This window comes from Macrobrachium rosenbergii, chromosome 27 (assembly GCF_040412425.1).
Source record: "Macrobrachium rosenbergii isolate ZJJX-2024 chromosome 27, ASM4041242v1, whole genome shotgun sequence".
Lineage (NCBI taxonomy): Eukaryota > Metazoa > Arthropoda > Malacostraca > Decapoda > Palaemonidae > Macrobrachium > Macrobrachium rosenbergii.
The window spans coordinates 32,936,038-32,951,227 of NC_089767.1; the positions used below are offsets into that span (position 1 = coordinate 32,936,038).

Sequence of the window (15,190 nt, forward strand, 5' to 3'; positions counted from 1 at the left end):
ATTACGGAATACAGTATATAAAAAAAAGAGAAAAGAAATAATTATAAAACTCAAACATGAGTGGAACATGACTAGTAAAATAAATTTCACACAAATGACAATTGCTGAAGAAAAACAAAATCTAAAAAACTTTTTATCTAACAGAATAAAGATGGCTGCATTCAACTTTACAGTTCATATAGCCTCTGACAATTTTTTTCATGGGCTTTCTTCCCAAAATGATAGCAGTCTACACAATGCTGATATGTAACTTTGCCCTCACCATATTTACCAACAATTTCACGTAATATATGTGGTTTTAAATTTGGTAGTATTAAATTCATAAGAACAGTACTTTCAGCTGGATCTTTGGAAGTCACACACAGTTTTAATCTGCAGATATTCTCCATAACGAACGCAATCACGACTCAAAAATTTACAATAAAGCAATCCTTATGACATCAACATTACCCTGATACAAGAAAAAGCTGCTGAACATAAAATTTAACCTGCAAAAGCATAAAACAGAAGACACGGAATCAAGTAAATTTCAGCAACAACTCTGAATTCAACAAGAAACAAAAAAGAAGCAGCAGCAATACGCCTGGCACTTACAAAACAGAACGCCACTCTAGAATCCATCAGCTAATGGAAATTGAACTGCGCATGTGTGAGCTATAATCAACAAACGCCGGCAAAAACAAAAGCTAGCTAAAACCTTGTGTCTGGCAAATGCTGACCTGTACGATTTTTCCTATTCAATCTTACATCTGTAACTGTTGTGACTTTGTCAGTTGTAGGGGGATTTGATGTTGTGATTGTAGTGGTTGTTACCGAAGATGAGGCATTGACAGGTGCCAGACCAGGAATGAAAACTGAAATTCAAAAGCATTAAATTCAAAAGTACTGTATTCCTTGTTGAAAAGTATGTAGCTACCTTTCAGTACGATGGATAAAGGTATCGTGTGAAAATGAAACAGGTGTTTATCATGGATTGTGGATGAATTACACACAAAATATTATAAGACCTTAAAATATGACAAAAATTCTATGCTATCATTAAGAAATTCATGTCTCCAATCCTTTTTGACTGTGTGCTCACATCATTAAAATATCACTGGAACATGAGATATTTTCTATTTTGTTCTAACCTACAAACCTCTTCTATAGCAGAGATATATGATTAAATCAAATTAACTGCAGTCACCAGAAGTAATACAATTTTTCATTACATATAAATAGTAAAAATATAAACAGTTGAGCGACATAAAATCCTCATATAGCAAGCAATCCTCTTGAAATGAGTCCACCAAATCAATTTCCTTCTTTTGGAGTTTTATTTATATAGCTAAACAGATGCTATTGTGTCATCTCCAAGAATAGGTTTAGTCAAATTATTTTGTACCCCTTTTGACCAAAAACAGGTGACCAGACCAAAACAAAAATTTAGGAGTGCAAAACCTTGACTGATATTAAAAGATTATGAGCTCTCTATAAATGAAATAATACAATTAATTCAATTAAATTTTCACATACTGTATTACACACACAGTACCTAAGTGCACTTTCATTCAATGTGAAATATAAAATCACGATATACACGAATTCCTTTCACATTTTCCTTATCTGCTCTATTAACCTTCATCTTCATTTTTGGAATTTTTAGAACTTCTAAGTCAAAGAATAATCCAATGAATAACTTTTATTATATTTTAATGTTTTATTATGATATAACATTAAAATATAAATGATAAAATTAGTCAACTAAAAATTGCACCAAAACATTGTGAAATTTTTCATGAATAACATCAGACAGTATGACTGTGCATCATAAAACCTGCTTTGACAAATGATGTTGACTACAGCATATGCTCTCATTTAGTACAAATTATATATTTAGTATATATATATATATATATATATATATATATATATATAATATATATATATATATATATATATATATATATATATATATATATATATATATATATATATATATATATATATATATATATATATATATATATACATATATATATATATACATACATACATACATTCATATATATATATATATATATATATATATATATATATATATATATATATATATATATATATATATATATATATATATATATATATATATATATATATATATATATATATATATATATATATATATATATATATATATATATATATATATTACTGTATAAAAGTTTCACTGAAATTATTAAAACGAGTGTTCCTATAAAATTATACCATACGTGCCAAATATGTAGACTAATATCTTAACATTAGGTAGCATTTGTTACAAATCAGATCAACAATAATGAATTCTGTTTCTAACATTGTGGTAACTCAGAATGTAATACCAAACAATACCACTGTTTACAAATAACCTGCTATAAATCCTATTGAAGGTAATACAGTACTTACATTGAATTTGTCCACATTCTTATTCTGTGCCTACCTAGACTGCTTATTGTAAACAAGACACACATTTCATAGCTTTATTTTGAAAGATCTGTCAAGGTCCTTTTATGTAATTTACTCTATGAGGAAAACTATGGACTAACTACAGTAAAGTACAATATTTCCTATAAAACCTCAATAAAGTTCTCTGTTTAATGAATACTTAAAAAGCTTGAATCCCTATAAACAGGGTTCATCTATATATACATATATGTATATACAGTACATACATACATACATACATACATACATACACACACACACATACATATATATACAGTATAAGTTTTTTATTATTCAATATTTTATAATCTCAAAACCTATAAATACTGATAATGTTATAGCCTAGCGACGACTGAAAAACTGTTTGAAAGCTTTAGAAAATATATAAAAAATGTATGATTTAGTTTTACAAAAGTCCTAGGTTAATTTTTTACCAAAGAGGATAAAGCAAAGGTCATGGAATCTAACTGAGAAGAATGTTTTTAAAATAATGAACAGTATGTTGCCCACTCAGCCTTTAGTCACTATATAGTTACAGTGCTCCTACATTCTAAAAATAATAAGATAGGTCATGAAATATTAATATTTTTCCAAAACCCATAACTTTTCTCCACATAGGTCTGACATACTGCAAATTGATATCTGGCTCACCGTATGAATTCAAAATTATTTTTGTTTCATATTCTCACTATTACAAATACCACCATGCACTACAACAACTTCATTATGAAGAACAAGAACACAATCAAAAGAGTTATTGTTATCTGTAGATTACAAGCTAACAGCACAACCTCAAGGCAATGAGTAAAATATTCACAGACACTCTGTAACAGTAACCATAAAATCTATAATCTTATATCACTCTTAATAAGATACTTTACATTTTTCTGTTGTTATTTTAATATGACAACACTGTGTTTGTAAGAAAAATATAATCATGCTTCACTGAGTTATGTTTTTCAAAGTTCATCTCACAGTTATAATTAATTCAATTTTTCATGAACCACAAGATTCAGTGAGTAGTCATCATGAAAGTGGACTGGAAACATGAAATGTTTAACAAAATGTGGAAAACAAAGTCCTAATTTTTTAGCTAGTCCCCATCCTAACTGTATCACTCTTAGAATGACAAATATGCCCTTGACCATTTTGAAGTGTCAATTGTATATCATTTAATAACAATATCCAAGAAAAGACAGACTCTAAGACCAATAGCATCACTGAGGATAAAACCTTATTCACATTTCAGCTTTGAAATACATTACTACTGAAATCTTTCCAAAATCACTTCAAGTCACAACAAGTTCCTTCCCTGAGCCATGTAAAGATCACTTTCACCCAATTCCGCTATCAGTTCCAGGCATTAACGGTACTGGCTAGACCCATAATACAAAGAAAAGCAGAACTGAAGATGTTAACCAGTCACATGCTAGAATAACCACTGTGTGTGTTTTATAGGAATGAACATTCTGTTAACCTAGTCAGGGTCAGATCACAGGAGAAAATAATGATTCTCTGACTACAAACAGGAGGGCATCAGAAGCTATGCTAAGCACAGACTGATGTACAGTCAAGATTTGTTCCTAATGACAGCAGGATAACATGACAAAAATCAAGAATATTGTTGTGAAAACGTGGTACCTTACCATGAACTTTCTATTTTACAAAACACACCCAGATAATTATGTATTTTGGAACACAAAACCACTTACAATTACTCTGGGTTTATACAGGTTTCAGTTGGTGTAAAACAAATTAATTGTGAAATCTTATGACACAAAATTCATGACAGTTGACAGAATGTAGTCACATTATAAACCACACCTTTCACAAGTACTGTACACCCAGCTGGCGTCCATTATTTGGAGGATAGAGCTGGATTACAATTCATTAGCATAGAATTACTCAACATTGCAATCAAACAATGCAATACTGCATTCACTAGATACCCTTTTTTTGACAATAAGATCAATTTCACAATTGGTCATCATGCTATTCCAAAAAAAAAAAAAATTTAAATCATTCATGCAGAGCTATTAAAAGAAAAATCTACACAAAAAAAACACCTCCCCTCTTCTTTCAAAAAAAGTAAGATCAAATACCAAATAAACATTCATCCAAGACACAACATTTGGCTCTGTTAGCATCTACGACACATCTAAAACTTCTTTTGTTTCAGGAGTGACTCAAGAAATTTTAGACCACATATGGATGGATACCTTCTGCAAACCTCAACAGATTTATGCCAGGATCATAGTTAACTACTGTGTACTTTTTAAAAAAAAACAACTTGCATTCCCATTCAGAGTTAAACTGGTCATGTACTATTGTCCGATCAGTCTCCTCTGCCTCTATCCCTTACCTTTAATGGAACTGTAGAAATAGAAACAGAAAATAGATTTAGAAGGTCCGTCAGTGTCCTATTCCTGTGCTTACACGTTTCCTTCATTAAGGGGAAAAGCTAAGACAATCTCATATACTGTTAGTCACACATAGGTTTTCTAATCTTTGTCCTAGACAGTTTGACATGAGAAAAAAAAAGACATTGTTTCATCTCTTCAAAAAGACTAGAAATTGTTGTATTTCTTCATTTCATACTGGTGAAGATGTAAGCATACATAGACATCAGAAATATTACTTAAACAAACAAAAGGCAAAAGTTATGTTCCTAAATATAAAATTGAAATTTGACAGACCTTGCTGATGCTATGCATATTGTAGTGATAAATTCATCTGTTTGTGAGAACTTTAATAATGGAGAATTGTCACAATCACAATATTTCTATATCACATATTTGCTAGCACAACTGAACAGTCTCAGGTTATTTTCCATGAATACAAGGGTATATAAAATCTTACAAATGAACCATTTTGAATATTAACACACAGACATATGTGACGATAAAGGCATGCTTGTAAATGTTCCTATACACAACTTGCTATCAAGATGTGAAAACTGCACTACTGTACATATATAAACAATTTGCAAAATCAAGATAGAAAATACGGTCGTTATAAATACTAATATATTTTGTCCTAAAACAAGAGACGTCAGCATTTATTTCCATTCTCTTTATGATCATACAGGACGATTACTGTACATGTTTTAGTAAAAATATAAGAAGGAACATAGCTCTGCATATAAAAACATTATATATATATATATATATATATATATATATATATATATATATATATATATATATATATATATATATATATATATATATATATATATATATATATATATATATATATATATATATATATATATATATATATATATATATATATATATATATATATATATATATACAGTATATACACAGTCTCTATTTTCCACAATAACTTTGTTAGTCTATTTGATAATATTTAATACTGTAAAGGAAACTGCCCTTATGTGAAGTAGTTCAAAAGATGAATACACAACTGCATTACAGTAGTTCTAACAAGAAAAACTGAATATACTATAGGTTCCATAATATTTCTACAGAATGATAAATTAATAATCACTTATAATAAAGGAGAAAAACTTAAACACAGTTTATAGAGCATTAAAGGATGTACAGAGAGAGACTTACATAGAAAGAAATTATACAGAGGATCTATGAAAATCATACGAGGAGAAATGATGGGGAAGTTTATCCTAATACCTAACTAGAGTCAATAGAATTTTTAATCATGTTCCCTTTTCATAGAAAGACGGTTTAAGGAACTGCTTCCTAACAATCATGTGAATCTGACTTAATCTATCAAATCCCTACCCACTAACTTTTCTTTAAGGAACGTATGATACTTCTATGGAGGAAAGTATTCTTTATATATTAAACATCTGGTCAAAATCTCTTTTTTTTTTATATGGTGTACAGATGACACTGAAAATAAAGAACACTGATCACGACAAAAACATAAAAATTGATAGCGTAAAATCAAAACACTCATTCAATGTTAGCATGAAAATGAAATTGGTGGAAAACAAACTTCATGAAATGGCCCACTTACCTTTCCTACGGTCTCTCTGGTCTGGACGCGGTGGGGGAGGGGGACCGTGAGCACCTGGCCCCGTGCCTCGACCAGTCTGGCCCGGGGGACCTCGGTCTCGTGGGTCTAAAGTGTCACGCCTAGACCTACAACATAAAGTAGTCAGTTGAAGCCAAGAATGTTTTTTAGGCATTCCAATTCCTTAATATACACAGAAACCCCCATACATTTAAGGTCAATAAGAAGCTTTAAGACATTTTTCCAATTCTAGCTCTTAATTCTAAGATTTTCATGTAGATTTTGCCAAATATTTGCCCATATTCAGTCTTGAATGTTCCAAGATCCAACAGTCTTCGTTTACCAGACTGAAGAAGCCAAAAAGTCCATGCATGCACCTCCTGGAACCTCCGAAAAGAATCAACAGTCCTCTTGTCTGTCTGAGTAGTATAGGCACATTGCAGCAAGAAAGACAGGCTGGAATGTGTGAACTTGGATTTTGATAGATGGACCTGTATGACAAAGCTAGTTTGGTATTATAAAACCTCTTTTTCATAACAGCCACATAAACCACTGGCCTGAGTTGCAAAGTGGACGCAGGTGTTGACAGCCCAAGGTTGTTTCAGAGACCAGGTCAGGTTCAGGAGAGCTCTTGGGGACTGAGCAAGTCAGACCAATGCTCTGGTACCTCAAGGGTTAGGATCATCCAGAGACATGGATGATAGTTTTATAAAGAAAATAAAATATGTTTGATATACTGATAAGTTCCAGGTAAAGAGCAGACATCAACTGACCATTCATGAGAGAGACAGATGCTAGTAACTCTGGAAGCCTGTATCTCTTGCATGACACGAATAAAATGCTGATTTAAAAATGAAAAGAAGGGTTCCCTTTCTCTAAGTCAAGCCAAGGCAAATTTATGCTGAAAATTGCCTACAAGCAAATTAGTGAGGAAGGGAAAAAGAGGCAGGTATAATGTCATGCTCCTGTTCCACCACCAAAAGGTTGCCAGCCTGGGAACAGTTTTGTCACAAACAACTTGCTAATCAACTTCATAGCAATAATATCTAAAAACCATTCACAATTTTAAAATGCATCTCAGTCAGAGGGAAATGCACAACCTAACCAAAGATGTCTGAAAATATGGGAGTCAGGGTGATTACAACTGTAAAGTGGTAAATGCCCAATTAACTGAAATTCTAGACAGAGAAAATGGACAAAGGAAATGGCAGTTACACCTCATTATAAATTCTTAGTCAGACCGACCATCAAGTACCATAAAAATATGTTTTAGTAAGACACTGGTTTGTTCTTTGTATTTTCACATCTTCACAAGTGAGTCAAAATAAGGAACAAGTTAATATTCAATTAAAGTCCAGGCATGAGAAGAAATATACAGTTCAGATACAAATGTCTCTTGCATATCAAAACAGCTAGGCATAGGCTACAGTCATGCTCATACTTCACATAATAAGTATACAAACTAACTCATTAGTGAGATAAGACTGCCAGAAGAAATATCACAGGTACATAGTTACTACAGAAAAAGAATAATTGCAGCATCAGGCTCTTGAAAAAAAAATGTAGAGCTTAAAAAAAAAGAGAAAAAAGTGTTACATTAAAAGAAGGCAGTGGAAAAACTGGAGGAGTATGTGTCCCTTAACCATTTGAAGGGCTAGACCATCATTTCTGAATTATGAAAGATAAGCTCTATTGATGCTATGGTCAGTGACTTGTATAAATATATGATAGAAACCAATGTGATTAAACCTTGGCTTGCTGGGTGGTCTAACAAGGTTGTAGACAAAACCTAATAGAAAAAAGTATTTTGAGGCTAATGCCTTAAAAATATAATCCATCAGACAAACAATGCTCTAATCAAGAAAGAAAAACGTCCCTGGAACATGAACACACAATTGGCCAACCTTTCAAACATTGTTAGACCACCCAGTCAACCAAGGTGTGATAGGCCTGGTTTCCAACATATATTTATTGCATAATTAGGCCTTATTATTTCATACTTTAAAATAAGTAGGAGAAACACACATGTAACCTCACCATAACCATAACCTTGACAGAGAAAGGCTAATAATCCAAAAAACACAGGTGTCAAAAAAATAGTAACACTTGATGTCAAAGTGACAGGTCAGCTGTTACCCCAAATTGGAAGTATTTCTCATGCAAAAAAGTTCAGACAAATACTGTCACAAACGCCAAGGACTTCACTTCACTTAAATAACTATGGCTTGGGTGGTTTTATATAAGGAATACCTATTTTTAGATACAGAATGAATTGAGTCAAACCTGTGATCATCAGAATAGTCTTGAGGAGCATCTTGCAGGAAATTGGAAGGTACAAGTCCCCTCTGATTCCGAAGCTCTCCCATGTAGAAGCCGTCATCATCCATATCACCATAGACATATATAATATCACCTGTCTGGAATGACAGCTCAACCTGTTAGGGGGAAATTCAGAGACGTGCAATCAATCCAAGGTGCAACTGGAGTCCCTTCCTTAAGCATACTTAATGTACATATTCTTTTTTCTTTTAAACAAGCACACACTAACTAGATTCTAATCTAAGAGTCATTCATTTTAAGAACAAATAACACTGAACTACATCAGGACACATTGGCTCTCGGAATGAAAAAATGGATACATTGTAAAGCTGAAGCGCATATTCCGGAAGAGTGAAGCAAAACACCAGCTTGGATGAGATACATGTGGTGGACATGTGGTGGACATGTGGTGGATATGTCGGAGACTTTTTTTTATGCAGCGTGTCTAAAGTTTTACACAATGGGTATGGCTCAAGATACAGACTCCGGAAACAGTGCAGTGTGAGAGAGACAAAGACTGGGATACATTGATGGTTAGATTTAATCTGTAGTTACCCACATAACACTGACAATAGGAGGATGGAGGACAAATCTTTGGAAGTCAACGATTAGGCATGTTGCTAAGAATGCTTTCACATAGAGTCACAAAATTCATGAAAAAAAATAAACTTGTAAGTTACACAGATCATAAAAAGCACTAGCAAACGTAAGTCTGTTCAATTCAGAAGGAGGGAGGAACGGAAAACAGAGCGGAAGTGATAATAATGACACAAATCAAAGGCTAGTAGTACCATGCTGTTTTAGAGGAGGGAGATAGAAAGTGTGAGAGAGAAAGATGGTGGTGGAGGAGGAGGAGGAGGAACAGATGAGGGAGAGGAGTTAATCAAATCATGGGGGGCAAGAATGACCAGAAGGAAGCTGATTCAAACAAGAAGAAGAGGATGAACCAAATGTTTAGGGGGAGGGGAATAACATGTTTCCACTTAAACCTTGGAACATCATACATCATAACCTTGAAACTACTTATCTACTGACAGCGTTCCCTCAGCCTCACACATGACATCATTTAGCTACATGATACTGTCACTTAAGGTGTACTGCACTAAAGGCGGGTTCCAGTGTTGGGAACAAGACCACCAATCGAGATTAACGGATAATCCACCTAAGCAATCCAATATCAGTGATCAGGGGGGATTGGCAGAAGAAGGAGGAGGAGAAGAAGGAGAAGAAGAAGGAGACTAGAGACGTAATCCGGCAGAGGAGACTAGATTTGAAATCCGTTTATCCGAAAGGGTATGCCTGGCCCAAATGTAACTTTTTTTTTTTTTTTTTTTTAGAATGTGGCGAGATTTAGGCGACATACATGACAAGTCCAATTCTAAGTCACTTTCCTTTCAAACACTTGTGTAACACTTACCTCCTGCAAGATAAAACGTTCAAGAGGAGGACGAGGGGATGTTGGCAGGCAGCCAGGCGGCGGGGTGGGAATCATCGAGTTAGTCACTTAGAAGCTACTCTCTAGGTAGTAAGTACCTTACATAAACCCAACCTTCATATGCTTAACGCTTACACTATTTTACTAACCCCTCAAACACCTTTCCACAGTTTGCCACGTGAATTTACCCATCAGGGCATCTACAGTTGCTACAGAATGTACTTTGTAATCTTGAGCTAGCATTTTGAGGGTAACTAAAGAAATAAAGGAGGTTACAAATGGAAACAAAGAACAAAAACTTAAATCATAATAATGATTCTGCCTCTCTATAATACATTCACCATAAGAGGACTGCACTAGCACTGAAAGCAATCTGTTAAGAAACTATATTAACATTTCAAATGTGATGATGATCACTTAATGATCATTCATTACATACATGACAAGATTTCCTTAGAACCTTTCTTGGTCAATAATACAGTAATACTGATTTCAATAGCAGCTCATTCCCTTGAATAAAAGTCTGTGAAGGCTTCTGTAACCTACCAGACTATGTAAAAAGGAAACTGTACTTTATAATTTTGTAGGTTGAGTACAGAACTTCAAAAAAGTACAGCAGTCAATGAGTGGTTTAGGCTGCATGAAAATAGCAGAGATCATTGCAGAGAGCATTTATGCTTCCAAAGTGAGGCAAAGCTTTCCCCTCATGAATACCATTTAAAGAAAAAAAGTCGAACATTACTTTCAAGTGAATCTTAGAAGGCTTAGTCAAAACTGATATTTATATGGCTGAGTCTCCTTGCATTATCTTTAAGCTAAAACACTTCTTATGCTTTCAAATGACATATGGTCATTTCACTTGCTATTTTATGACTATGTATAACAAGGAATTATCTTTAAGAGCATTAATCTGAAAGGTTTCTCATGGAATTCATATCACCTTACTCTTGCTATACTAATGTATCTCACACAACCTTCGTGTATTACCATGACCTAAAAATGGAGCATGTAGCATAATAGTTTCCAAACTAGTTAACTCTTCAATGACATTAAAATATCCTATACAAAGATTTTCTTTGCAACAAATTATATTACAGCACTGTAAAGTCTAAATAAATTTCTTGTTTCTCTCTTTTGTATCCTAAATTGGAATCTAAACCTCTTTAGCATTAATTTCATATCAATCAAATTCCTTGATCTCTATAAATAGTTTGAAGCTGTCAAATGAAAGACACAGCTACACTAAATTTGTACATCAAACATGTCAAATACAACTAAAGTCATGAACTAAAGTTTAAAATAAAATCATGCAACAAAATGTAAGATCATTTGGTATTTAATTTCTTAATTTCTTTTTTCTCAGACTGTCCTGCCCTTCAATTCATTACAAAAACAATGATTTTCTGTTGGTTTTTCAAAGTCTTCTGTTCATGAACCTTCCTCATCATCTTTCACTCAAAGCCGCCTGTGTAACCTTATCTCCTTAAGTCGTCTTCTTTCAAGCAATGTCACAGAATGCACTATTGTCACCTTTTCCTCATCTCTAAGCCCCTAATTCACAAGGTTCCATATTCCAAGTAGGTCCAAGACTATCCTTTTCAAATGGAACATATTTGCCAATGCTCTCCTTTCTGTCATACGAGACCCACATCTCCCATTACCGCAACTTAAAAGTTCCCACATGCTTCAACTTTCTCATTTATTATGAATCTTTCCAACTCCCAAACACTCAATGTATCTCACACTTAAGACAGTTTTGGTAACCCCACTCTCTCCTCATCTACAGGTAGATTTATGGTTTGCTAAATTTCCATGTTGTTTTCATTAATTGTTGGGTTTAATTACTTTTTTTTTTGGGGGGGGGAGCTTTCCACTGAGTTTTGCAGTCTTTTTATTAAAGAATGATAATTTACCAAAGCCTGAATACAGTATTAATTTAAAGAAGCTCCAATAAACAGACATACATATTGAGCCAACTGACCTCAAGAAAATGTGACAGAAACATGTAATGAAACTCCCCAGGATTTGTTTGTTTCCAAAAATGATGAGTATATATAAAGTAATGCCTATATCAATTCAGAGCCTGTATGAACTAACACTTCAAAAACTAAAAAGGTTTCTGATCACAGTTGTAAATGGTATCATTATCTAATCTTACTGAAGTTACTATCATTCTAAAATAACTGTAGACCTATTGCAAAGCCCCTAGCTCCACTTGAGAGAAATTCTTTGGCAATAAGATTTTACAACTAAAGTAAAGTAGTAATAAAAATTATTTTAACTGAAGAGATATATAATTAGTATTACAAGGCTAGATCATAAATGATAAAATTTGACTGTGCCTTGTGATAATTATATTCTAATGGTGTTAGTATGCATATATTTTCATACAAAATTATTACTACAAAATATGGGCAATCTGATTTTCTGTAATTCATGGAATGTCAAATAATTTCATGGCGGTACATCTTCAGATACCAGCTTCCAATGTAGAAAGAAAAATGGTTGCAATCAAGCACACACACACACTCACATGATGTTTTAATGTCCAGTACATGTTAATCTATTTAATAATTTATAAACTCAAACAGCTGTTTCTCTAAACACATCTTAAGAGTGCCAGATTGTATTTACAACACAACTGAAATGTTTTTTGATAGAATATGGAGAGAAATTTCTTTCCACAGACCACACCAGTATGCTGCATCTCCATCTCTCTCTCTCTCTCTCTCTCTCTCTCTCTCTCTCTCTCTCTCTCTCTCTCTCTCAACTAATTAAAAATATTTAATTATATATGAAGTGAAACACATATGACTGATCTACTAAATTAATATTTTACAAGAGTTCTGAGGAAGACATCTCAAAAACTCCAAGTCTGGTAATATATTCCAAGGAAATGAACCTTTGGAAAAGGTATTAACAACAAAAGTTGTGGTAAAAATGGGAAAATGAGAAAGCCTCACCAAAACAAGTCCTCTCCCCCCCCCCACCTTAAAATGGATTCCTCCCAAGGGATATCAAGGAACCATAAAATGCTTATTTACTTCCGTTGACATTTACATACCAATTCTGGAATAAAAAAAAAAATAAAGGACTGGAAACTGCTAAATATTGCACCTTTTTCTTTTTTTCTTTCTTTAACTCCTCAGATGAAAGCCCCTGTGGACTGAGGACCTTGATTCAAAAGTAAGACATGGTACAAGAACTGACAGAAGAAGAACAACTTGTTGACCAAGTGTTGAATATGAACTAGTTACAATAAGAAGTTTAAAAGTACATAAAAATGTATGTGGCTTACAAAAACCTAGAATATGAAAGAATAAGAATCTACAGACTCAATGAAAATAGTGTCATAGAAGTATGGATAAGATGAGAATGATTAAACATTTTTGCAGTGGAAGAGAAGCTGTTTGATAAGAGACTCATTTGGTACAAAAGTGGGTCTGAGACAAGGGTGTAATATCTCACTCTGCTATGTGATACATAAACATGTTCACAGGATGCATTCTATAATTCCTCACTCAAAATATCAGTTTCTTCATCATATAGATCAATGAAATTGCCTAAGCTATTGAAAAACTTTTCGTTTTTGGGAAAAACTTTCTCTAGCTTCAGAGAGCTGTAATGTTACACATCAGCCATTTCTTGTTAAGACCACTAACTCATTTTCTGAATCAGAGGTAACTTCTAAACAACTGGAAAGCATCGGACAACTATGGTTGCCTAATGAAGTGATGAGCTATATTATGTATATCCTTGATAATTGTTTATTTGATAAACATGAGGCAAGCTATAAAAAATACCTCTTCCGGAGTTTTAGTAAAAAATAATTGTTTCCAAAGAAAAATAATTATAGATAAAATTTTGTATCCGTTATTCATCACCAGTAAAATTATTGGGTCACGACAAAGAAAAGGCTTGTCCACTCCTCACAGACAAATGAATCAAAATGAACATGAATGTTGCAAGTACTTTCTTTTCTTTGATAGCAGTGCTGCCAACAGCTGAAGTTTTGACAAAGAGTTCTAGAGACCTTTAAAAATTACCACTTTGTATAAAAAGGGCACAGACCATTCAACTTTCTTTACAAGGGATAAGTCTATTACCCCATTTGGGGCTATTCTGCATTTTCCCTCTTTTCTGGGTCACACAAAGCTATTTAAAGCTGTCCCCCCTTTCCACTTATATGGCAAAATCTGCCATTGTCTGGTTAGAATAAGAGGCAGGCAAACTTCTTGTTAAGTAATTCAAAATCGTACTTGAAGATTCTTAAGATTCTAAATCCCCTCATCCATAAAAACAAGAGTTAAAATAAGCTGAAGATTTCACAGAATTTAATTTACATTTTTACAATAGTTCCTGAAGAATAACACAACACTGCAATACAGTATTAAGTCCATACAATCAGGATACTGTAATGCACAATGAAATTTGACCATATAACTGATAAAATACATTACTATATCCATTGCAGTTACATGTTTGGGACCTATTCAAAACATCTGCATATTCCTGATTTTATAAAAGCTTTAAGCTAGTTAAAAATCTACATCTAATTTCCTCGTATGTACTTTCTTCAGAATCTAGGACCAACCATATTAGTAAACAATATAAGTGAACTTACACCTATTCAAGAATGATCAAAGTAGGTTGATTTAAATAGTAACAATCCCTCCATTTCATATTTCTAGAAAAAAGACCCCTTCTATTCTTTAACCTATAAATAAGGAATGATACAATACTGTATCTATACAACGGATTACGTCTCTGGCCTTTGTCAGGATGCGTGTCGAGTGCATTATCTAGCTACCATAATCACACAGCTACAGTTTTCTCAACACCTCTTCCCACCTAGCTGTCCACCTCTGCAACTTTACCCTAACCCACTTTCCCCTCTCATTGTAGAAACAAATCTTTCAGGCTAGCCCTAGAAGGATCTAGAAATATGATTTAAGTGGCCTTGCTAAATTAATC

General features: G+C 33.3%; 1 protein-coding gene across 1 annotated transcript in view; it reads right to left on the reverse strand.

Moving 5' to 3' along the window:
* LOC136853579 (uncharacterized) overlaps nt 1-15,190 on the reverse strand; it is a 359,829-nt gene that overhangs the window by 45,750 nt on the left and 298,889 nt on the right. The window contains 2 exon segments of the mRNA XM_067129318.1: nt 6,466-6,590; nt 8,746-8,897. Of these exon segments, the coding sequence (XP_066985419.1) occupies nt 6,466-6,590; nt 8,746-8,897 (277 nt within the window).